At 39.4% G+C, this 24,694-nt stretch overlaps 3 protein-coding genes, 1 long non-coding RNA gene and 1 pseudogene across 6 annotated transcripts in view; 2 read left to right on the forward strand and 3 right to left on the reverse strand.

Annotated features, from left to right (window-relative positions):
* Nucleotides 1-7,846, reverse strand: part of LOC143901642 (uncharacterized) — a 15,751-nt gene extending 7,905 nt beyond the window's left edge. The window contains exon 1 of the long non-coding RNA XR_013258140.1: nucleotides 7,755-7,846. This is a non-coding gene — a long non-coding RNA (uncharacterized LOC143901642). The remainder of the gene's footprint in view (nucleotides 1-7,754) is intronic.
* Nucleotides 3,687-5,378, forward strand: LOC143901568 (uncharacterized; annotated as a pseudogene).
* Nucleotides 7,847-8,652: 806 nt separating the features above from the next.
* On the reverse strand, nucleotides 8,653-12,198 carry LOC143901639 (uncharacterized). Its single transcript, XM_077414065.1, has 4 exons — nucleotides 11,848-12,198; nucleotides 11,576-11,756; nucleotides 11,258-11,428; nucleotides 8,653-11,118 (listed from the first exon to the last, which is right to left on the reverse strand). The coding sequence occupies exons 1-4, from the start codon at nucleotides 12,005-12,007 to the stop codon at nucleotides 10,302-10,304; spliced, it is 1,329 nt and encodes a 442-aa protein (XP_077270191.1). The 5' UTR covers nucleotides 12,008-12,198; the 3' UTR covers nucleotides 8,653-10,301.
* Nucleotides 12,199-15,142: 2,944 nt separating this feature from the next.
* Nucleotides 15,143-17,105, reverse strand: LOC143901579 (uncharacterized). The gene is made up of 5 exons (XM_077414009.1): nucleotides 16,768-17,105; nucleotides 16,564-16,686; nucleotides 16,139-16,410; nucleotides 15,905-16,031; nucleotides 15,143-15,758 (listed from the first exon to the last, which is right to left on the reverse strand). The coding sequence occupies exons 1-5, from the start codon at nucleotides 16,865-16,867 to the stop codon at nucleotides 15,586-15,588; spliced, it is 795 nt and encodes a 264-aa protein (XP_077270135.1). The 5' UTR covers nucleotides 16,868-17,105; the 3' UTR covers nucleotides 15,143-15,585.
* A 3,690-nt stretch (nucleotides 17,106-20,795) lies between these two features.
* Nucleotides 20,796-24,282, forward strand: LOC143901580 (uncharacterized). 3 transcript variants are annotated; one of them, XR_013258129.1, is made up of 5 exons: nucleotides 20,800-21,859; nucleotides 22,055-22,251; nucleotides 22,323-22,441; nucleotides 23,277-23,410; nucleotides 23,466-24,282. XR_013258129.1 is itself a non-coding variant. In XM_077414012.1 (4 exons), exons 1-4 carry the CDS (start codon nucleotides 21,720-21,722, stop codon nucleotides 23,325-23,327), a joined length of 507 nt encoding a protein of 168 aa, XP_077270138.1. In that variant the 5' UTR covers nucleotides 20,799-21,719; the 3' UTR covers nucleotides 23,328-24,282. The 3 variants fall into 3 exon arrangements, 2 of the variants coding, with proteins under 2 accessions (XP_077270137.1, XP_077270138.1); XM_077414012.1 differs by having other exon boundaries at nucleotides 20,799-21,859; nucleotides 23,277-24,282; XM_077414011.1 differs by lacking the exons at nucleotides 23,277-23,410; nucleotides 23,466-24,282 and having other exon boundaries at nucleotides 20,796-21,859; nucleotides 22,323-22,641.
* Nucleotides 24,283-24,694: the final 412 nt, after the last annotated feature.

The raw sequence follows: 24,694 nt of genomic DNA on the forward strand, positions 1-24,694 counted from the left end.
CCCACTCCTATTTCCTTCTATCGGCTTATCACACATTCCCTCTCTCACTCTCATACACCTCCCATTCAATCAAACCCCTCCCCCTCCAGCCTTTCCATGTACTCCCTCCTGTTTCTGTCTTTCTCGATCTCCCTCATCCACTATTCTCCCTCCCCTCTCTCTCCCAGCACCCATCTCCTTGCCTCCTGCCAACTCCCCTCTCCCTCGTCCCACTCCCTACACCGTTCCCACGTATGTTCCCACGTCTCCTCCTCTCCCTCGCACAGTCTGCATATCTTTTTCTCCTCCACCTCCCAGTACCTTCCCTCCCTCATTTCGTTCCCCATTCTAAATCTTGCCACTCTGTTCCACCTGCTTTCCCCCCACCCTTTCTTTAAATATTCCGGTATCCCTTCTTTTTTCACTTTCTTGTACTATTTACTGTATCTGGACTCCTTTATTTTTTCCCATCTCTCCGCTCTTTGCACCTCTTTTTCCCACTTCACCATTTCCTCCAATTTTGTCTCTTCCCCACTTTTTTTCTCCCCCTCTTCTTCCTCCCACAAGCCTCTGTCGTTCAGATACTTCTTCCTGCCCTCTTCCCAATCCGAGAGCCTCCCTCTTCTCCTTAATCTCTCGTTCACTTCCTCCCAGCACAATCTCGCCAGCTCACTTCCTCTACCCTCTTCCAGCCTCCTTCCGAACCCTTACACCCTCCTGCCTGCCCTGCCTCTCAGTTTTTCTCTCTGCAGCTCCTCCCTCACCCGGTACCCCTTCTTTTTCTCCAGGCACTCTATATCCCACTAGCCTATTTTCCTCTTTTCCTTCTTATTCAGCTCTTCCTTTGTCTCTTTCATTGCTCCCTTCACCCTTCCCTCCCTCCACCTCCTCCCATTCCTCTTCCGTCCCCCTCTCCCCCAGCTCCAACCTTCCCAGCTTCTGCTTGAACTTTTCTCTCCCTTCTTCGCTCCATACTCCCCTCCATACTCTTTCTCCACCTTTGTGCCCTTTCCCGCTTCTCCACTCTCCTTTCAGCCATACTTCCACCGGCTGGTGGTCGGAGTCCACCTTGTCCCCTATCCTCATCTTTTCTACTCTGTCCTTTGTCTCTCCCTCCCTAATTATATTATTAATCACTGTGCTCCCCTTCCCCCGATATATGTAAACTCTTTCTCTTCGTTTCCTCTCGTGTTCCCGTTGAAGATGCACCATCCTCTTTCCCCCAAAAAGTCTAGCATCATCCTGCCCTCCCTATTAATAGTCCGGTTCTTTGAACGCCTTTCTCCTTGCCCCCCTCTCCCTTTACTCTCCTTCCACCCCTTCCAACTCACCTCCTTCCTCCCCTGTTCTCGCGTTGAAGTCTCCTCCTATCAACACTCTAACTCCCGTCTCTTTGTCCTCTACCCACCTCTCCAGCCCCCTCAAGGTCCTCTCCATGCCTTCTCCAGCGTAGACTCTCACTATCCTCCACCTCTCCTTCCCACTCTCACCTTGCCCGTCATGATCCCCTCTCCTGCCTCCACAATTCTTTTCCCCTTCTCCGCCAACTCCTTCTTTATACCAATGACCATTCCTCCCATCGCTCTTCCCTTCTTATTCTCTCTCTTCGCCGCCTGCATTCCCCATTCATACCCTCTCGGCAGCCTCTCCTTGACTCTTTTTCACCCTTTATCATCCAGCCACGTTTTCAACAGCACCATCACGTCCCATTCCTTCAGCCCTATCCAAAACTCACTGTCTTTGTTCTTCAGTCCGGCTACATTCCAGAAAGCTTCATTCCACTCCCTTCTTCCCTCCCCCTCCCCTTTCCCCCATCTCTTCTCCTCTCCCTCCTTCCTCTTCTCCTTTTTACACTTACTCCTCAGCTTGTTAGCGGCATACTCATCCTCCTCGGGCTGGTCCTCCCGATGGGAGGACCTAATCCAGTGATGAGGCTATTCTGTTCCCTCTCTTTTCTCTCCCCCTTTTCTTCTCTTCTTTGTTCCCCCCTCCCATTCCTTAAAACCTCCTTCTCCTCACCCCATTTCCAGTATTGCTCATCTATCCATAGCCTTCCGTATCCTATCCTCACCCTCCTTCCTTTTCTCTCCTTCAATCTTGCGATTTCCTCCAGCTTCCACCTCATTCTTCTCTCTTTCCATGTCCAGTCTTCTTGAATCCTCTCTTTCCTTCCCTTCAGCTCTCTCTTTCTTCTCACGATTTCTTCTCTTTGCTCCTCACTCCTCATTCTTACCATTACCATTTCTCTATCCTTCTCTCTATCCCCGGCCACTCTCTTAATCTCCTCTCACTTCTGTGGCCTTTAGCACCTCCTCCACCGCCTCCCTCCTCTTTCCCTCTTTAACCTCTAACCCTCTGATTATTACATTCTTTCTCCTCTCCTCCCGTTCCTTCCTTTCCATCCTTCTCTCTAGCTCTCATATTTTATTTCCTTCTCCCCCCCGATACCCCACCTCTTTTTCCTCCCCCCTCTTTGTCCCTTTCCAGCTCCTCCACCTTCTTTTCCAGCCCTTTTATGGATCTCACCAGCTTCTCTTCATTCCATTTTTTCTCTCTCCGCCCCCTCTCTTCTCAGCTCCTCCACCTCCCTCCTCATCCACCTCCCCTGCTCTTTAAAGCCTTCCAACATCTCTTCCATCATCTGTCTCATCTCCTCCCTCCACCCTTTCACCTCCTTCAAATCATTCATCACCTCCTTCACTTCCTCTTTCCACTTCCTCATCTCCTCCCTCCACTTCCTCTTCTCCTTCTCCCCCCAACCTATAGCCTTGGTAAGCTTCTTAAATTTCCTACCATCTTTCTCGTCCCCTGACCCTTGCAGTTCCGTATTTTCCCTTTTCCTCTTTGCCTCCCCATTGCTCCCGACACTGCTGACACTCCCGCTTCTTGCTCTCTGGTCCCCCGCCCCACCTTCTCCTTTCTCATCGTATCCCATCCTTCATTCTCCCTACGCCGATTCCCTTCTCGCACTGTGCAGTTCTCGGCCCTGCCCTCTCGCTACCCGCACGCCACCTACACTCACGCTCTCCTCGCCCGCGGCCGCCCACCGCTCAGCGCTCTCCCCTCTTGACTCTTCGCGAGCTCCCTGCCCGACCCGCTCACGCGAACGCTCTCCTCTCTTAACGTTTCGCGTGCTCCCTGCCCAGCCTGCTCTCTCACGGAGTAAGTTTCCACCGAGGGTTCGTACTGGGTAAGAGTCGGGTCAGAATCGGGTTGGGGTGAGCGTTTTTCCGGTGGAAACACCAAACTCGAACCTGAACCTTACCCAATAAAATTTTAAAGTAGGTTCTAAATAAGGTTCGATGGAAACGACAAGAGTTGAGTTAGCGTTACTATAGTGTTGCCAACTTGATAAATGAGTTTATACATAAGTCTTCTAGAAGACGTTTTACTTCATACTATTGAGTTTACTTTACTATTATCCAGGAGATATTACTTTTCTCTGTAAGCAGAAATTTATCCAAGTATTATTATACTATATTTTATTCGATAACTTTTTACTATTGAATGATATATAATTCTTTAGTATCACCGCCTAAGTTTTACGTGCAGCTTAATTCCATGCAAAAAATTTCGACGTCTGCTCATGTCTTTGATTTAATTCTTTTGTATTGAATCTTTATCATTTTTATAGAAAAAGATAAGCAGCTGAGCTCTTCGCGTTTAATGTATTTTGATGTAAGAATAGAGGTTATACTTTGTTTACAATGGCTTCTAATCAAGAAAGAAAGAAACCGGCCACTTGGGATGTCCAGGAGACGAAGTGCTTTTTAGCAATTATAAAAGAATTGCAAGTGATAGCATTGATGGATGGAAAGAAGTTTAGAACTTCCAAAATATTCAAGAAAGTAGAGGAAGCCTTTAAGAGCAAAGGATATCAGAAAACACCTACGCAACTCTTAGACAAATTTAAAGCAATGAAAAATATGTAAATTGAAAAAAATATTGTAATTGTAAGGGCTCAGACCTAATGAGAGGAATAAAGATCAAGAAATAGGAATTCATAGTCGCATCTTATTTCAATAAACGTGTATTGAAATAAGATACGACAATGAATTTCTTTTACCGTCCATCTATTTTATACCATAGCCTGTTAATGATTAGAACACTTATTTTGGAACTGACAATAAACTTCAATTTGTAATCGTTGCTTTTACAGTGAATGTTACCCTTTACTTTTAATACTTTTTTTATTTACAAAACGATTTAAAGCTACAACAGAAGCTTTATCAGTAAGCGGCGCAGGAACCAAAGATAAAGTAAAATGTCCTTTTTTCGAAGAGCTATGAGTGAGATATTTGGCCACCGACCAATTGTAAATCAAAGTGGTGTAAATTATACGGTACTGCCTCCGGATCTAAGTATGATTTTTGAATGTTTAAGTTTATATTTAATAGCGGTGCTGTTATATTATTTTAATTATTAAAAATATGTTACTAACACACTAATATAGATACCGAATTAACTATGTAATAATGTATTTTTCAGATGATGAGACCTCTGGTTATTATGCAAGTAATGCTGGGTCCGTCGTAACATCAGAAGATTCAGAAGGTCGTGATGGATCACAGAAAAGGCAATTCATGGAACGTACTAGTAGTCGTTCTAGCCTGTCACCATCTACTTCAACTAGTCACCGAACATCATTTTCTGATGTCCTACAAAGTCCATTATCACCAACGTTCAGCTGTTTATCGGAAGACAGCAATGCCAGTTCAATGCCTTCCTTAGATTCGTGTGAACTTGATGGTTCTGACAAGCTATGCGCTTCTTCTAAGAAACGTAAAATATGTAAAACACCTACATATCCAAAGCGCGAAGGTCCACGATCTAATCTAAAGATTATGCAAAACTTTACACAGCAAATAATTGAATCGCAAGAAAATTTACTGACAAAAACTATCGAAGAACAGCGCAAGCTTGATCAGGAGATGCTTAATCAATATAATTATATCTTCTTGCAGCAAACGCAAATGTTACTCACAGGGCTGCAAAATTTGAATTCGCCGTTACCTACAAATTATCCAACGGTTCAGCCATTTCCTAGAATTTCAACTATGCCACCAATGAATCCGATGTTCACAGAAACTCTACTACCTCAGAACAATAAGAATACAGCTCATCCTTATACTTTGCCATGGCACGAAATGCAGACTCGCCCAAAGCCAGATCAAATTGAAAAAGCGCTTCCTAAATTTACAAGTTTACCACCTGCAACTGTTATCCGACCAAATCTCATACCGCATCAGTCACTTGTCCAAAATCCATCCTCTTCACGTCAAGTATCCACTATACGACAAAGTGAATCATTATCTCGTCCTGTGATTGAAGAAGATAAAGAAAGCTCGGACATTGAGTATAAACAGGTAGAATATTTAGATGATGCTCAAAATGACTGAAGTAATCAGCAGTGTAAAACAGTGCAATTGCTAAGTACAAATACGAGAATTATGACATATTTTTTAAGAACTAAGATTATTTTTGTTTTGTGCATATTATTTGTACTTATTATTACGCATTTTATTCATTTCTTATGAGTTATCTTCGTTTATTTGTTTCATATGAGTTACCAAAAATTTTATGTTCTACAAAAGAATTAATAGTAATGTTAAAATTTTTGTTCTAAGGATAAACAGATAAAATATTTAAATGGTGCTCAAAATGACTGAAATAATCAGCAGTGTAAAGCAGTGCAATTGCTAAGTACAAATACGAGAATTATTACATATTTTTTAAGAACTAGGATTATTTTTGTTTTGTGCATATTATTTGTACTTATTATTATTACGCATTTTATTCGTTTTTTACGAGTTACCTTCGTTTATTCGTTTCATACGAGTTACCAAAGATTTTATGTTCTACAATATGGTGACTGCAATGGTGACTGCAATTGCATTTTGAACAGAAATTGGCACTCTAGCTACCAAGAATGGTATCGCGGTTGTAATCTATTATATAGTTTGTCACATATGTAATCAAATACAGATTTTTCATCCTGAAGGTTTCAAGCCAGTCTTCATCTAAATATTCTGTCAATACTATTCTTTCCCAAAAGTCAGAACTTCTGGCTTTCATCCATATTCGCGGAGATCGTCTACAACTTTGCATTGCAATTATTTGTCCAAATGCAAGCAAATATGTATTCATAATTATAAACATTGTATGCCATAACTTTTGTGCTAATCTTCGTCGACGATTTTGCAATATGAGAAATAATTTATGCATATTACTTTGGTACTGTGCAACTAAAATTATGGCTCTCGGATCCATTCTAATAGTTACATAACCTTCATATGTCAAGTTACTGTTGACATTTTGCACAGTTGGTAACGTTCAACCTTGCCGCAACCCTTGTGCAACTCTGGTGTAACAATGGTTCGGTGGAAACAGGCAAGCCAACCCAACTCTGACCCGAATCTAACCCAACTCTGACCCGATTCGAACGCTCGGTGGAAACTTACTCACGTACGCTCTCCGAACCCTTTCTATCCCTTATCCTTCCCGTTCGCACCTTTCCTCCACTACCACACACACTCTCGCTCCTCCACTCTCTCCCTCTCACCAACACCTTATAACGCTCTCACACACAGCCGAAAAACTCTGCCCTGTCACAACGTGTCGCACTCTAACGCACCGGAAACGGAAGTCCGTGTGTTATATACCTATTTTACATTTATTCCTGACTTACTTTATATATATATATATATATATATATATATATATATATATATAGTGACGACGACGACGATGTCCTCACGGTCTCGCCGGCCGTGGAGGAGCGCGCCGTCGCTTTCTTCACTAGATCTCCTTAGAATTCGCGATATTCCTCTCCGAAACCCCGATGGTAGCTTAACTGAGTATTTTTAAGATGTAATGTTGGGCGCCAGGTGCGATTCCTCGCACCACGATACACGAGATCGCAGTATTCTCAGGCGTGGGCTTCTTTGATTAACCGCGGTTGGAATAGGAGAGGAAGCGTAGCGCAATCATCGCACACAAATAACAAAGAACATAAAATTATATTTCAGTTAAAGCAGATAACATGTGGAGGATAACGTGTTCCACGGCGAACAAGCAGAATTCGAGTACGCGCCACGTGTCACCCCACGAGCGCGATACTCATTCCATCGCCAAACTGCACGGCAATCCCGATCGAATTCGTATTCCCCGACATAAGTTGCAGCGAATTCTACCCGGACGGTCAAACGCGAAATACTCGAAACGTCTACGTCTAACAATTAAACAATTAACGCAATTTCCTTACGGTCTACAGTGACAACGCTGGGGATCTTCTCTCCCCTCGAGACGCACGAACGGCCTCACCCGTAAACTCGACACAGCCGTGGGCCATTAATCCCGATGAAACGCACGGATAGCTAATTACAAATGGCACAAGCTTAACCGGCAACGATAACTACGAGACCCTCTCACGCGCGAGAGCCCCTTCTCAAAACTACGGCACGGTTAAGCCAACGGCGATCATGAGATTCCACGCGACAAAATTGCCCGCAACGAAAGTACACGCAACGAAATTACACAAAACGAAATCACCCGCAACAAAATTACGCGAAACGAAATCACACGAAACAAAACCATAAGCACGCTGACTGTCGGCGGTCGTACGTTCGCATCCCCGAGACGGGCACTCGCGATCACTTTGTCGCGTGGGCCCTCGCGCGGTATGGCACTCGGTATTCTTCAATTACGGCTGATTTCCTACATTACCGCGGCACAACGCGCCTCCCGGGAAGGCCTAGGTATTACCGCGATCTTACTTCGAGAAAGGCTGAGCAGTGGCCTTATAAATTCTTCCTGTTCCGGCAGCTCGTCGCTCGGCTCTCAGGGCTGGATGTTGCCGGGATGGCGGCTCGCACGACAGTAGAGTTCCCTTGGTCCGGCGGGACCATGGTGTAAGAAGAAAGGTGAACCATTGCGCATAATGGCGGAAGTATGAGATCTTAACCAATCAGAGCTTGAGCTTTTAAGTAGCGCGCTCTTTAAAAGTTTCAGAAATGAAATAAGACATGTATAACGCAATTTGGATAAAAATATGTTATATTTAATATATATATCACAAAAGTGTGAAGCATAACTATACAGACTGCTTGTTGCATATATGTTTGAGTTTTCTTTTTTTTTCTAGTACAGTTTTGTAGTTTTATCTCTTGATTAATCTGACGCAGACGTATATACGTACGGGTTCGTACAAGGCACGCGATTACACAAGCGGGAAAAGAAACTTTTGCGCACGTGATGCTTGTTACCTTGTCAAATATACCACTTTCTTTGCTAAATGAGCGCCCATGAAGTTTTACAAATTCTTCTTTCATAATGCTGGCTGCTGTCTGCAAATCTTTGGAGGGATACATACAGTTTCTTCTGGATATGCAAGACAGCCAATTATCTGTCAGAGGAAGAGTTGACGTAGGAACACCTAATTCTGGGTATTTATGCCGAAATTTATGTGCAACATAACCAGCTATATAAATCAAAGCTTCTGTTTCAATTGTTAGACTAGCTATTGAAGTTTCAAATTTTTGAAGCAAACTAAACTCATCAATGGTTGGAGTAGTATAAACTATCTGGGTTTCTGAAAAAATTATAAAATAAAATAATAGTATTTTTTATTTTTTTTGTGGAAGCTGTCACTCATTTACATACATTATACATGTATGTAAATCCTTTATACATGTACATTGTAAACATCTTATCAATTGCAGTTAATTAGGTAGTGTAAGTAATAATTATAATTATTATAATTAATTTATTGTATATTTGTGTTGTATTTGTAATGTGTTTGTGTAATTAAATATTTGTAGAATTTATTATTGTATACTATTGTATATTTATTTGTATATTGTACAATTTGTATTAAATTATTATTATTATTATTATTATACTAAAGTGCCTGGAATGTAATCACTTTCCAGGCAACACAAAGTCTAAAATTGGATCATAAGACGTCTTATGACCCGATTTTAGATTTTGTGTTGTTTGGATTGTTATGTATGCTCTCTCATTACTTGTATTGCTTTTATTTGTTTTGCAACAAAAGTAGCTGTTTAAAAAAAAAACCCTAAGAAACATGGTAGCGCAAGTATTGCCATTTGCAATTATTTCTGACGTTGTAGTGCATAATGATTATATGAAATTATTATCGTACATTTGGCATCACAAAGACGGAGATGACAATCATAAATTAATAATATAAGGACATAAAGTCAGAAGTAAAAACTGTATATACTTGGCGTGAGACATTACCGTGTATCTTGATATTGATTCAAGTACCTGATTCATCTTCCTCATTAACCTCTTCTTCGTGGTCTTCATTGACTGTGAATGTTTCAACGTGATCAACTTGCATGAAAAATTTTCCCTCTTTTGCGAGGTCATCATCTTCTAAAATGTCTGAGCAGTCAGATGTCCAAGAAGCATTTTCATGTACATCTTCTATATCCATGAAAGAAACCGATGTCAGGTCATTTTCCGTATTTTTTTTATTTGATAAAGCATGCCCAGAATGCTTTCCGAGGATGTACCATTTTAAACGGTTCTGTAATTCCACCGGTGAAGGATGATCATTTGCATGTCCCATAGCTCTTATGTATGAAAAAAAATTTTCCAGAATGTCCTGATTCAGTCTTCTCGTAATAATGAAATCGATCGTTAACGCATCCGTCGAATATTTTTCCTTTACGTACTGAAGTAATTGCCTTAATGAACGGTTACTCAATAAGATTCCCTTTTGAAATGGAAGTAATGTCGATCTTTTTGGAGTTCGCATATTGCTAACAAGTTCATCCATTTGATCCAGAATTACATCTTGTTTCTGCAAATCAACTCCATACGCACGCAAACCACTGTGTTTGCCAAATTTAGAGTGGCAATTAAATATGTCGAACCAGTCATTAAAAAGGCTTAAGACCTTTGACATTATCTGCCAATTGTTATTGTGCAAAAGAAATTTTTGTTTTCCGCAATATTTAATTGCCTTTGCATTGCGATTAGAAAAAACTTGTGCAGCTAATTTTACAGATTGTCGCTGGTTGCCTTTAACATCTAAATGAAGTCTACTGAGATTAAAAGCAATTTTTAAATCACAGGAATTTAGTGCAACTAGCTCTTCTAAAATTTCTTTGTTTATTAACTGACCGTCGACGATAAATCCTAAATCAAACAAATTATTTCTAGCTAGTTTAATTATGTGTGGTATATCAGCAAAAACAAATACTTTCAAATTTTTGTCTAATGGATGCAAAAAGAAACACTGCTTTTTTTCGTCTGCTTTCTCCATCACTTTAGAATTTTTATTAGTTGGGATCTCAACTCCAATGTTCATTGACTTCCATAAGCGTGCATTTGTAGGTAGTAGCACTCGTAACAACAGTGTACCCTACTTCTTGAAGACGTGTTATGATTTCAAATAAAATTTCTTTTGTCATGGGCTGATCGAAGTCGTAAAAGATTGGTTGTTTCCAGTTTCCGATAAGGCCTCGAGCCATTACAAATTGACTTGTTTTATGCAGTCCATATATCTTTTGCTCACGACGTTCCAAGTCTACTTTATTCGAAATGTAGAGTTCATCAAAAGACAATACAGTCAGTTTCTCTATCATCAACAAGCCTCCTCCCTTACTCTGCATTATTTGTATAACATCTTTCAGAATGCCCGGTTTGACATTAAAATGAGCACTCCAATTTCTGAGAGTTTGCACGCAAAGCAAAGGTACGTTTTTCACCGTCCGTAAATAATTGTATGCTCTGGCACTTACTGACCGCAGGGCAATAGCAGAAGAAATGTCTTCAGCTGACCATGTCACACGACTGTTATTTAAAGACATAATTCTTTTAATTTGTCCAGATGTAAACACCATACGCAATGCGTTAAACGCTATTGTTTCAGCGTTTTTTTCAACATTCTTTTGCAGTTGTTGAAACTCGTTAAGATTTTTAATGGCATCTTTTTTCAAGTGCTCATTTTCTTCGGCGAGCTGCTTAAATGCGATAGAGATCTGCGTATTCGCAACAGAGAGCTGCGTATTCTTGCTAGCAAGTTGTTTGTTTTCCTCTTGTAATTTTTTTAGCTGTTCCACAAGCAATTCAGCTTCCCTATTCGGCTGATTGTCTAACTGTTCAGCACTGTAAAAAAATAATACATGAATAAATATTAATCGAAAATGCTTTAATGATTATTTTATTTGTACAATTTCAATTTTTTTATGTTACTGTTGATCATTTAAATTTAGATATACAATAAAATGTACATATTAATACATACATATTCATTGCTTCAGCGGGTTTCACTGGTAAACCACCGTGTTCACTTTTTGCTTGTTCGTTTCGCTCATCATTTTCTGACTCATTTCCAGTGCTTACGGCATTAGCATCCATCTCTGTATTTCTCTTCGCATAAGCAACAAGTTCGTTATAAGATGGTATTTTGGATTTGCTATACGATAAAATAAATACCATTAATACAAATTGCGAGTTAGGTTTTCAGTTTTCGGTATTATTCCAAAACTATTATGAACTGCACAACAGAAACTCGTGAAAAAAATAAATGCAAAAGATTAAATAGATATATTACTGGACTTACCGGGGTATCTTTTCTTTTGGTTCGTCAAGCTGTGGTATTGTTTCCTTTGGAATATTCAGCAATTCCGTTGGTATTGAGCCTTTTTTCAGCCGTCGAATCAGTCGTGGCAGATTCTTCGAACGTTGTTGTGTCCATTTCTCTTCGATGCAATCCGGTACAAAATGTCGCTCACATACTGCAGCTAAAAATAAGATTTCTTAATAATCTTTGGAACATGACAAATAAAACCATTTACCCGGTAATTATACAAAGCATTCGGAATATAAACTCACCACAGCTAAGTTTTATATCCGCTTCTTTTCTCTGACAAGCTTCGAGCCACTGTCTCCTTATTTCAGGCTCTTTTGGAAAATAACACAACAATACGTTGTAATTTTCTCTATTACCACGACCGGTCCGGCTCTTGCAATTTTTAATGCAACACACTGGCATTTTTAGCAATTGTTCACGATAAATGACACGAGGAAACTCAGTCAGTAGCCATATTGAATTTTACATATGTTCGCATAAAAGCTCAAAGCGTAATTGGCTGACTGTCCCCCACTACTTTTAACCTACTGCGCATCCATCGGAATGGTTCACCTTTCTTCTTACACCATGGGCGGGACCACGCTGGGCCCGCGCGCGCCCGCGCGCACCGGTTTCCCTAGCCTGGTCGGTGCTGCGCCCTGGCCTGCCAGCGATCCCCCTAGGCGACCGCCGCGCCGCACTAGGGCGCCCCTTGTCACTGCTCCCATCCGCCGGCGGTAGGTTTAAAGTCCGCCTACGTGAGACCGGCTGTCCAAGCCGCGGCTCATCGTCCGGTTCCTCGACGGCCAGGCTGGCCGGGCCTTGGCTCGTCGACCGGGGGCAGGACACCGGAGGTGGCCCCGTTCCTTGACGGGAACCTTCGTCGGGGCGTCCCCATCTTCGGGTCCTCCGTACTCGGGCTGCAGTGCTCTCGCGCCGCTGGTGACGCCTTGACAGGCCAGCTGATTTTCCGGCTGTGGGCTCCAACGTGACCCGCCCGTCGACCGTCCGCCCTTGGAAGCCCCTGGTTGTCCAGCCGTAAGTCCCTTCATGCGGCATACACCGTTACAATTCCGTGACCCTGGCCATCTGCTCCGCACTCCCTCGACCTGTAACACTCGCAAGAGATCTTAATCCTAACCTAAATGTGCGCTCTCCGCCCGCCTCGGGCAGAGGCACCATTCCTGACGCCTTCCTCGGCCGAGCTCCTATCTGGGGTGAGGGACGTGACATTTGTCACGTCACAATATTTATATATATAACATACTATAATATTATTATTAGTATAATATTTCATATATTAGTATTTATATTTCATTATTTTGCATCATTAACAATTCATCTATTATTTATGTAATATGTATTTATGTAATATGTATTTTTAATATTTTAATTTCTTTTATTTTTTACGCGCGCATTGTTAACATTGTACATCGTTAACAATAATTCTGCATAATTTTTATTGTAACTAACAGACACAGTTGAATCTCGCGCCAACTGCGTTAAACTAACCTCAATATGGGCTAATGAGTAGGAAAGAGAGAGATGACGAAGAGCGAAGTGAGACAGAATACTGCTTTATTTCGCGCATGTGCACTCTATATTTTGGCCAACACTAACATCAAAAGTGCCGACCGAGGGTGCGTTCCGAGTTGCGCATGAAACGCATAGACTGCATTACTGTTGCGTAGCGCTTCGAAATCGTTCCGTTTTGTCAATGCGCATGAAGCGCTTTAGTAATTCGGAACGGTTGCTTGCGCGCTTTGCGCGCTAATGTGAATTGAGAATATGGACGCCGTGCAAAACATCAACAAAGAAATTCCAGTAATTGTAATTTTTTCGATACTTTTGAAGAAAAACGATGAAAGTGATAGTTCCGAATCAAGCGACAGTGAAAATGAAAATGAAATTGAAGACATATCTCTAAGTGATATGCAGACGTTGTTTTTTATGTTAATAGCAAGTAAATCACGTGGAGAAAAAATTGTACTTGAAAAAATTACGGATTACGTCGATCGCGTGATTCCTAATTACACGAATATTATATTTAAAGAACATTTTAGGTAAGCATTTAAACATAAATGTCTTAAAGTTATAAAGTTGTAATATTTTCCATTTGGTTTTATTAAATTTATTTCACTTATATCACCTAATATTCTAGGCTATATCCGGCTACATTTGAAATGGTTTTATCACTGATTGGACCAGCACTAAATACCACAAGTACCATATTTGGTAAAAAACCAATTTCAGCAGAGAAACAACTATTTATTGCTCTTTGGTTTATGGCTACTCCCGATTCGTACAGGTATGTAAAACCCATCTGTGCTCTATACTGGTGTAACCACCACATATTTAGAGCATTTTTCATAGCTTCGGCGCAAAACTGAAGGCACGTTAATCTCTCATCCGAGAAATACAACTCCAAAAAAAAGAGCATTTTTCACTCAACAGCACCTCCGTCATAATGTCTAAAAGACAATCTTGGATGATATATCTTTACGATATCTTTTAGACATGTATGCTGTCTGGGACTGAGTGCCATATTCAACTGACACCATGTCTTGTAGCTAGTGCCAAATTTGTTTATCAAAATAAAAACACATTGCTGTTATGTAGTGCGCACCAATGCGGCCAGTGAAAAATGCTATTAAATTGTTTTGCGACAAGCTTCTCATTGCTTACTTTTCTGGATTGTTACAGATCTGTTTGTGTCAAATTTGGAGTTGGTAAAGCAACTGCTTTTAGGGCTGTGAGACGTGTTACCTACGCACTTCATTGCATCGCACCACGATTTATACAGTGGCCCAAAGAAGTTGTTGTTGCAGATACCATGGAACATTTCAAAAGGACTTGCGGCTTTCCAAATGTCATCGGTGCCATAGATGGAACACACATTAAAATCCGAGCTCCGCTAGTTGATTCAGCTTCTTATATAAACCGAAAAGGTTTTCCATCCTTAAATCTCCAAGTAGTATGTGATTCACGTGGCCTCTTTACGCACTGTTATGCAGGACAAGTAGGATCAATTCACGATGCTCGAGTTTTTAGAAACTCCCCAGTAGCACGTTTTCTAGAGATGCCTGACATATACTTCCCTAATGACTCCCATATTATCGGAGACGCCGCATATGCAATTCATCCGCACCTGTTGGTCCCGTTTCGAGACAATGGTCATTTGTCAAACCGACAAAAAAATTTTAATTATTGTCTATCGTCAACAAGAATGGCAGTTGAACGTGCGATTGGACAATTAAAAATACGTTTTAGAATATTATTAGATTGTCTACCATTGACAGATGTTAAAAAAATTCCAGAGTTTATCATAGCATGTTGCGTATTACATAATATTTGCATATTACAAAATGATGTAATGACTGTTGGCGTCCAACATTATGAACAATTACAGGCACCTGTTCGCGATAATAACACTGACATGGGAAATGCTAAAAGAAACAGAATAATGAATGCATTGCAAATGAGGCTCGTCAATTGATCGATAATGAATATTTGGATGTAATACAAGGGATTTTATATTCTTTTTTTTATGAATAAACATTTTTGATTGATAAACCAACATTAGTTATATTTAATTTTTGGTTTTATTCCAATTATATTATTCAGTCTTATGAATTTCAGTCGTACATTTCGTGTATTTTGAAATGTGAACAAAATAACTAGCATTTTAAATGTTTGTACTTTTACATTTAAAAAAATAAAAATAATTTTTTCTTAAAATCGTTTAAAAAAGCGTTTAAAGATATCCCTTGATAGGCGAGACCTATTGCTCGTAAGCATAACGTAATATAAAATAATACTTTGTGAGGATTAACCCACTTAAACCAACTTAAAACTCGTAATTAAAAGAAAAAATAAAGTAATTAATATTAAATAAATATCTTTTAAAGCTTTTCCAACTAGTAACGCTTAACTTTAAACATTTCTTTTAAGAAGAGTACAAACTACATTTTTTTAATAACTTGTTCTAATATAGAGACTAATTACTTCTGTACGCTTATTTGATCCTTATGCCTTTTGTCACGTTGTATTCTTCTGTCTTCGCGTATCTTTTCTTGCCTTTTCATTTCTTCTTTTTTTTCTTCTTTTTCTATCGCAATATTGGCCAAGAACTCTTCCATAACGTTTTCCATTCGTTTTCTCTTTTTCGGCGGACCTGTAATAGATAATACAAAAACGACTATTACACTATAATAAATAATAAGAACCGAATTAAATTAATATTAAGGCTTGAAGCTTGAACGCTGTAAGCCGTGATAAGAGCACTTTACACTACAAGTGTACACAAGTAAAAAGTCTTACTTTTCGATGTAGGGGATGAAATCATTGATAACGATGATCCTTCCTGATTTGGGTCCGATGGACCGTCACTTGTAGCAATTGCAGGAGGCCTAATGGACGCTTTGTCACCAAATAATGAATCCATAACCTAGTGCATGATGGGAATAATATGTTAAATAATATACAAATATATCTTGTTGCACACCTATGAATATCGCATACAATAAATAAAATGTGTTTGATGATAAAACATACCGAAAAAAATGCCCATGAATTTCTATTATTGCCGCTCTTCTTATTCAGATCAACAATATTTTTGTACGTCCGCTTCAAGCCAGCCATTTTTGATGAACATTGCTGTGCTGTTATTTCGTAGGCTGGGTTGGCTTTGTTCATCTCAGCGGCAATTTCAGCCCAAATTTTGTTGCTACGCTTGAAACCACTTGAGAACTCTTCCTCCTTTTCTCTATACAGTTCAATTAATAAAAGTACCGCTTTGTCCGGCCATATGAATGTTTTTGACTTATCTAAAAATTAAATTAAAAAGTAAACACAAAAGATCATCAAGAAATATTAGTATTTATATATATTATTCTTCAACTTGCATAAACATACTTTTATACAAAATTAAAGACTTGATTATAGACATTGGTTACACAAAAATAAAGTGTGCATCTTACCGGCATTATTGTTTTTGTCAACAGCATTTTCACTTGTTGAATATTCCAGTTCAGTTACCGGCTCGATATTATTGTTATTTACGTCTTGTGCCTTTGCAACAAGGTTCCGTAAAAATTCTGAGTCTATGAAAAACAACACAATGTTAAACTAACGTATAACCTATACATTAAATAAATCCATTTAAAATAATACATTAACTTTACCATCCCTTGCTTTCTCCACATCTTCCGTACTCAATAATAACGTTATTACTTCGTTAGTTTCTTCTATTACAACCGGAAATTCTTGCAGTTGCTGTTCCATCGCGAAGGGTCAGGTAACAGGTTAACGAACTTATTCGAACAACGATTGTTCGTTCCGAATTACACATGAAGCGCATAGACCGCATAAACGCTTCAGACGCATCAACTGCCTCAAGTCGAAATAGAAGCAGTCAATGCGCTAGGAGGAGTGCTAAGAATTCAGTACGGTTAGTACAATCTAGGGAATCCTCTGCGCTACCAAAGCGCTTCCAATGCGCGCATTGGTTAAATCGGAACGACTTTCCATGCAGTCTACGCGCTTCATGCGTAACTCGGAACGCACCCCGAGAGTTGCGCTACTGTATATTGTACTGTGACCACGCTACCGCATGCGGTGATCACGTGATCCGTCTGTGTGCGTCGTCCCGTCGTATTACGGGCGACAAAAACTCGGGAAAAGAGATGTTTTGCGCGACGACCAATCGAGCGGGTGCGGCTCGCGATGAAACTATGCGGACTTCGCGTTACTTTCGGCACTCCCGATAATATAATTACCACGAACGGCCGGCTCGACTTTCTTTTTAGCGAGGCAGAAACAGAAGAGAGCGCGGATCGACATCGATTATCTTTTGTCCCGATAAGAGACCCTTGGCGGGGGTTGTTGCCTCACGAAGGACGAATCATATCGATCCACGATGTAAAGAGACGAATCACATCGATCCGCGATGTGACGCGTTGCGCGGTGTACGCGAATTAGGAAACGCGTGCGGTTTACAATTGCAGGTCGGAACGGGAGGCGCGACAACCGGGTGATCTTGGGCGAATTCGGGTCAAGCCCGAGGGCTGTTTGTGCTCGCGCCAGAGGCGTTCGCTGTCGCGACATTGTCCCACCGTAACGACTTTACCTTAATCCTAAACAATATCAATCAGACTATGTTGAAGTTGTAAATAGCATAATATGACCTAATTGAAGTAAGAAGCAAAATATATATCTATAAATTATCGTTATAATTATCATTTCCTTACTTATTGACATCATAATATTTTAAGGGGATCCTACAGTAATTACCGACATTTAGTTAAAAGCATACAATTTTTAGTTGGCTTTACGGAATTACAAAAACCTTTAACAGAATTAAAGTACGCACAAAAATGTAGAGGGCTAGGATCGGTTTTACAAAAACGAAAAAAAATTAAAAATTTGGGCACATAGAGCTGTCACTGACGACAATATTTGCTTATACAAAAATACTGCAGTTTATATATACAAAATGAGATACAAGCTCTCTAGGGAAAACATTTAAAAACAATACATTTTGAAAGCGAAATGAGAACAACGTATCTTAAAAAAAAAATCCGTATCTTAATGTAAAATTATTCAATCGGACTTTGCATCGCAATATCACCGCTCGTAGGGCACGTAGCGGAAAAATAAAAACACTTTTATTACATAATTCAAACCCAAGCTATCGATTGGGTCTACTTAGAACTTGATCGGTTGAACGGTTATTGAGATCTAATAATATCAAGTGCTCGCAACTCGTCGCGTCGCGTAAAAGAGTCACGGTGCGGTCTTGTTTTGCGTGTTCTTGGCGCGAGACACTACCGTGTCTTTTGATAAATTAAAATTAATAAATCTATTAAAAATTATCCCAAAAATATAAGATACTACATTGACAGATTGCGAAGGCGAATAGATAGGCGAATGATGGAAAAGGCAAGTGAGAGAAGATGCAGATACGTGGAGTGACAAGTAAGAAAGCAAATAAGGGAGAAGGCGAATGGAGAGTGAGAGAGAGATCGCAAGCGGGAGAAAAAAAACGCGAATACGAGCTACAAAGAAGAATCGAGTGAGAGAGAGACCGCGAGCGAGAGAGAGAGAGAGAGAACGCGAGGGGAAGAGAACGCAAGAAAGAGACCGCGAGCGGGAGCGTGCCGTGTGACGTTTCGCGGACCCCCCTTCACCGCCGACCGACGCGGCCGTTGAACGCGGGTCCCCCTCCCCGCGGACCCCGAAAACGCGGTATCCCCCATGCGGACCGTAGCGCGGTACCCCCCTCTCCCCGCGGACTCCTCGCCGTAGTTGCACGCTCCCCTTCTCTTGCCTCGGTGACCCGGCTCCCATCGGGCATGGAGTACCCCGCGCCGCGGAACTTCCCTGCCCCTCTCCCCCCTCGGAGCTTCCAGCGTAAAATCTTTATATTATTCGTACTTTTAGAGTTTTAAAAATTTTATTAAGGAAGAAAATTCTATTTGTAACACCAAGCTTCTAATTATTAAATCGTGATATAACAAAAAAAAGCTTGTTTTTTTTTCATTTTTATATTATTACTTTAGTGTCTGTATCTTTTAATTAAATAATTTACTTATTAAGTTTGTGTAGTTTTCTCACTACTTCATTTTTCGCTTGGTCACACACGTATAAATAATAATAATATTGTACAAAAAAAGAAGTCAAAAATACAAAAATAAAAAATACGACGGCCTGATTCATGATTGTATTCTTCTGTCTGTTATTATTGGGAGTGTGCATTAATTTTAACGAATTTTTGGGGTAAAATCATTCCAATGGCCTTGAAACGTCTGGAAATCGTTGATCGATCAACATTTAATGATTTTGCAAGTTCTTCTTGCATTTGACTCGGGTCTTGATCGAGTAAAGCTTCCACTTTCTTCTTCAAACTTTTTCGGCTGGCCTGGACGTTCCTTGTCTTCTGTGTCAAAATCACCTTTTTTATAGCGTCGAAACCAGTACTCACATGTTGAAATCGATAGAGTATAATCACCATAAGCTTCCGACAGCATTCGTTGACTTTCAGCAGCACTTTTCTTCAAATGAAAGCAAAAAAGCAAAGCTTCCCGCAAATTGGGAACGGGCATGATGACGTCAGCTGGCCAATATGGCGGCTATAATCCACCACGTCATACGTGAGACATATGTGTGCTCACGCATTTTTGTCAATATAAAGATAAAGAAAGCATAAATCAGTGTAAAGTGAAAGTGAATCATGTTTCTAACATTGTTAGAAATCTGCAGATATGCAGACTCAACTCTGTCGTCTCAAAATATCGTGGAAGGAGAGAAATTATTACAAGCTGGACATATCGTATCTTGTTAAATGATACACTTAATTGCAAGATGTTTGCAAACATCCAGCTTGAAAAACGGAATTCCTCACAAAATTGAAGGAAGCATCTCAACTAATGGAGAAATTGTTAAAATGTGCTGCTCCTGCAAAGCAGGAAACAGCGGATGATGTAAACATGTATTGCAGCACTCATGTTTTGTCAAAGGTATGTATGTTTTTTATGTAAGTTGAATATTATAATTTTTTATAATAATAAGCTTTTGATATACATGTAGTGTAAGTAAAATTTATAGTATATACTCATGACTTTAACAACTAATATTTTTTCTAACCTCAATAAACAGAAAGTTTTAAAATATAATCAATTTATCGCATATATAACTGTCAATTTGCATGCAATTTAAGAAATTATTCTAAGACGATTAATTAATGTATTAATGCATAATTTAGTTTTCTCTATTTTAATGTTTCATTTCATTTTATATTTTAAGAGTCAAACTTTCGAAGTTTGACGAACTGTCATGCCCTGATGTCGAGTGCTCCTGGAAAAAGAAAACCAAAGAAGCATTGCAACAGTATGAATCGATGCCTTTACTGGATCACCCTTGCATACAATACAAATATTTTTTGATAGCACTTGATGAGAGTGAAAGCCAATTATTATTAATTTTCTCCCTTTTTTCTGCAGACACATTAACTATATTTGCTTTTATTTTTTGCATGCAAAGGTGATCCAATAAAGGCATCAGTTCACACTGTTGCAATGCTTCTTTGGTTTTCTTTTTCCAGAAGCACTCGACATCAGGGCATGACAGTTCGTCAAGCTTCGAAAGTTGGACTCTTAAAATATAAAAAGAAATGAAACATTAAAATAGAGAAAACTAAATTATGCATTAATACATTAATTAATCGTCTTAGAATAATTTCTTAAATTGCATGCAAATTGACAGTTATATATGCGATAAACTGATTATATTTTAAAACTTTCTGTTCATTGAGGTTAGAAAAAATATTAGTTGTTAAAGTCATGAGTATATACTATAAATTTTACTTACACTACATGTATATCAAAAGCTTATTATTATAAAAAATTATAATATTCAACTTACATAAAAAACATACATACCTTTGACAAAACATGAGTGCTGCAATACATGTTTACATCATCCGCTGTTTCCTGCTTTGCAGGAGCAGCACATTTTAACAATTTCTCCATTAGTTGAAATGCTTCTTTCAATTTTGTGAGGAATTCCGCTTTTCAAGCTAGATGTTTGCAAACATCTTGCAATTAAGGGTATCATTCAACAAGATACGATATGTCCAGCTTGTAATAATTTATCTCCTTCCACGATATTTCGAGACAACATAGTTGAGTCTGCATATCTGCAGATTTCTAACAATGTTAGAAACATGATTCACTTTCACTTTACACTGATTTATGCTTTCTTTATCTTTATATCGACAAAAATGCGTGAGCACACATATGTCTCACGTGTTGACGTGGTGGATTATGGCCGCCATATTGGCCAGCTGACGTCATCATGCCCGTTCCCAATAGGGTCCAATTTGTATAAAAAATAAGTTATTTAAAAAAATTATTTTCATAAACCTTATATTTGTTCAAATTGAATGGAACGACTTTAGAACGATATATATTAACAATGTAATTTTTTAATATAAATTATTAAAACTGCTTATAAAAAGAGAGGGGATAAAACGCGCTGTGATTGGTTGAGACCGCGTGTGACGTCATTATTCAGTAATTTCAAATTTTTGCTATACGGTATTTTATGTATTTACGTATTTACCGATTGTTTTGTTGCAATGTGGCAAAAAAATAACACGGGATTTGTTAAAGCACAGTCGGATAACTTACCCAAAGTAACAGTATTAATGGTTTTTGATTTTTTTGCTGAAAGTGATGTGTTTAATATCGCAGAAACTCGTGGTATAAAAGCTAAGAAGTAAGTATATTTTTAAAAACTTGCAATAACAGGAAATAAATAGTAAAATTTATAGACAGATACAAGATACAGTATGAAACGATATATCAAAGTGTTATTAACGATATATCAAAGTAATTTGAGTATTATATACAACATATACATGACATAACCTTTAATACACTCTTGTCATCTTGTCGATGTACACTTTGGTAGAGCTGAAGGTGAAAACTACGGCGATCCAGCGGTTGGATATGTGGAATTGAGACGGGAAAAAAGCTTATGCCATATCAGAGGAAAGGTTTGTCCTGAGCACAGAGTGAACAATAAGGCGTATGCTGTATCGATGCTAGTCAACGAGGAAACTGAGAGGGTCGAATATATTAGGTGCGAAGACTGCGCAGCTTCAGAAGGTAATTATAATTAACGCAGTAAAGAAAACGTTAATTGTGTATATTAACTGTGCAATTCTATGTGATTTAAGGTGGTTGTAAGCATGCCATTGCTTTCCTTATGTGGGTTCACCGTCGAAGCGAAGAGCCTGAACCGACAGCGACGGTCTGCTATTGGAAGAAACCTCGATTGGCACAAGTTGGAGCTAATGTAAGAAGCATGAAAGCAAAAGATTTGCTACCATCGAAACAAACTCCAGTTCTTCCAAACAGTACTAGCTTCTTACAGACTGTATTGCAAGAAATGGAAAAAAGAAATATTTACTGCCAAACTGTCAAGGCATTTTAACGGAATGTCACGATTACGTTTTGTTAAATATATCTATTCACAAAGTTTAACTTACATGGAAATGATCTTGACAGCAAAACAAGCTGGTGCTAAGCGATATCGATGAAGCATCATTCCGTCTTGCGATTTCGAACCATTTCTTCCTTAATATCTTTTTTTGGCACCGATACAAAAATTTTTAAAGGCGTAGAAATGGTTGAATACAAACTGTCTACTCGATCTAACCTGTTTACTGAATAATGACGTCACATCGACGACGCATCAAGGCGCGCGAAAAATTGGGCGTTTAAATCAATCGCAATTTTCAAACTCATTAAAAAAATTATTTAACGATTTTTAATTACTTTTGTTATTGTAATAGTTGTTTTTACTATCAAAACTTTAATTTAAAATAAAAAACGAAAAATCGTGGAGGACCCTATTGCATTTTGTTGGCACAAAATTCGACATATTCGATGTTAAAAAAAAACAATGTTGTTTACTTCGGCAAAATGACGCATACTGAAAACTAAAGCCACTGACACGAAGGTAGCAACAATATGGCCCGATGCGATATAGTACTACTTACGGCATCTCTTGAAAATCCTTTAAAATTAATGCACACTCCCAATATTTATTGTTTCCAATCCCAACATTGTTTGTTCACCGTATAATAATCCGTAAATCTACCCAATTATTATGTCTTTTTCTTTTCCAGTGCATAATACGTCGAGAATTGATTTATCTAAGTGCAAGCTGTCTCAACTAGGAACTGAGTATAAAGGTTATATTACGACAACTGTTGGTGGTTTTCGTTGTCAATTATGGACAGCCCAACGACCACTTCACGAAGTTAGTTTGCATAAATTTGTGTTTTCTGATAGGTAATACATTAAGGATGTTCTAGGTATCGTCCTAACCAAAAGTATGCAGGAAATATTAAAAACTCTGATATTATTTCTCCAAGAATCTTGAACGGGGATTGTTTCGCCCCGGAGGCGAGATTTGCGAAATGGCGCGTTTGCCCGAAAGATCAGAGGGGGGTAGTTAAGATCCTCTCACGACTAATGATAATGCGAAAGATGCGCATGCAGCAAAATTGTAAAAGCAAAAAAGCGACTCATTGGGATGCGCCGGTCGCCTGGTCTCCACCGGGCCTTGTCCTGTCCGTGGGCCTTGTCTGGTTCTGCATGCAAGGCGTAGGCTAAAGCAAGGCAGGCACGTGCAAGCAAGCGAGAGCAAAAGCAGTAGCGAGCGCAGGCGAGAAGTCGTGATCATGCGGCCGGCGCTTCTCGAGGTCCCTTCGTATGCGTATGTGCCGTAAGACGGCTGGCCAAAGATATGTGTGCGTCGTAAGACGGCTCGACTGAGAGTCCAAAGATGGTCCTGGAAAAGTCGCCGCGGGCAAGTAGTTGCTCCCTTTTCGGGGGGAGTGGATGCCGTCGGCGGATGGGCGATGGCAGCACCGATAGGTAAGTCGCACGCTTTTGCTGCTCGCGATCCGCCGACGTTTTGCGCAAAATTTACAAAGAAAACGATAACTAAACTAATGCTAATTTTAACGATTATTTACAACTATGAACTATATACAAGGCGATACGCCGAACAGATCCAAAGACAAAAAAAATGCATATAAATAGTCACGGAACAATAGAATGTAAAAGACGTAGATTTAGTGACTGTAAATAACTGTTACTACTATTAAAAAAAAAACATTTAAAAAATTGTTGTAAATCGTTTCAAATTTTATTGCTGGGACGTTCCATATCAACCGGGACAGGGCCGTCTCCAAAATTCTATTGAACCGATTAAAATGGTTAAAAGCTTAAAATCTTTGTTTTTGTGTGCTTTATCAAATATAGTGTGGTACTTTTAAAAATTCAATATGGCGGTCAAAATATGGCGTTTTATATGAGTTAAAAACACAAATCATATGATTAAATTGTTGTTTTTAATGGAAAAAAAAGATACATAGCTTGTGAGTAGATAGCACTAAGATTTTGATGTCTCTAACTGAAGATAAAATGAAATAAAAATGGCGGATCTCCAATATAGCGGACCGAATTTGTAAAAAGTTTCTTGATCAAGCTGAAACTTGTCACTCGGGGATTTTCGGGGTCGTTGATCACGAATATG

Source organism: Temnothorax americanus, unplaced genomic scaffold (genome assembly GCF_048541705.1).
Source record: "Temnothorax americanus isolate GAGA-0224 unplaced genomic scaffold, ASM4854170v1 Scaffold35, whole genome shotgun sequence".
Taxonomy (NCBI): domain Eukaryota; kingdom Metazoa; phylum Arthropoda; class Insecta; order Hymenoptera; family Formicidae; genus Temnothorax; species Temnothorax americanus.

What these genes read in the sequence shown, in the direction of transcription:
- LOC143901579 (XM_077414009.1), bottom strand. Translation starts at nt 16,867, where the DNA reads ATGGAACAGCAACTGCAAGAATTTCCGGTTGTAATAGAAGAAACTAAC. An exon ending in TGTGGAGAAAGCAAGGGATG is followed by an intron (nt 16,687 to 16,767) that starts GTAAAGTTAATG and finishes TGTTTTTCATAG; the next exon opens with ACTCAGAATTTTTACGGAAC. An exon ending in ATTCATGGGCATTTTTTTCG is followed by an intron (nt 16,032 to 16,138) that starts GTATGTTTTATC and finishes ATCATGCACTAG; the next exon opens with GTTATGGATTCATTATTTGG.
- LOC143901580 (XM_077414011.1), top strand. Translation starts at nt 21,720, where the DNA reads ATGTGGCAAAAAAATAACACGGGATTTGTTAAAGCACAGTCGGATAAC. An exon ending in CGTGGTATAAAAGCTAAGAA is followed by an intron (nt 21,860 to 22,054) that starts GTAAGTATATTT and finishes ACACTTTGGTAG; the next exon opens with AGCTGAAGGTGAAAACTACG. An exon ending in AGACTGCGCAGCTTCAGAAG is followed by an intron (nt 22,252 to 22,322) that starts GTAATTATAATT and finishes ATGTGATTTAAG; the next exon opens with GTGGTTGTAAGCATGCCATT.
- LOC143901639 (XM_077414065.1), bottom strand. Translation starts at nt 12,007, where the DNA reads ATGCCAGTGTGTTGCATTAAAAATTGCAAGAGCCGGACCGGTCGTGGT. An exon ending in GGATATAAAACTTAGCTGTG is followed by an intron (nt 11,757 to 11,847) that starts GTGAGTTTATAT and finishes TCTTATTTTTAG; the next exon opens with CTGCAGTATGTGAGCGACAT. An exon ending in CCAAAAGAAAAGATACCCCG is followed by an intron (nt 11,429 to 11,575) that starts GTAAGTCCAGTA and finishes TTTATCGTATAG; the next exon opens with CAAATCCAAAATACCATCTT.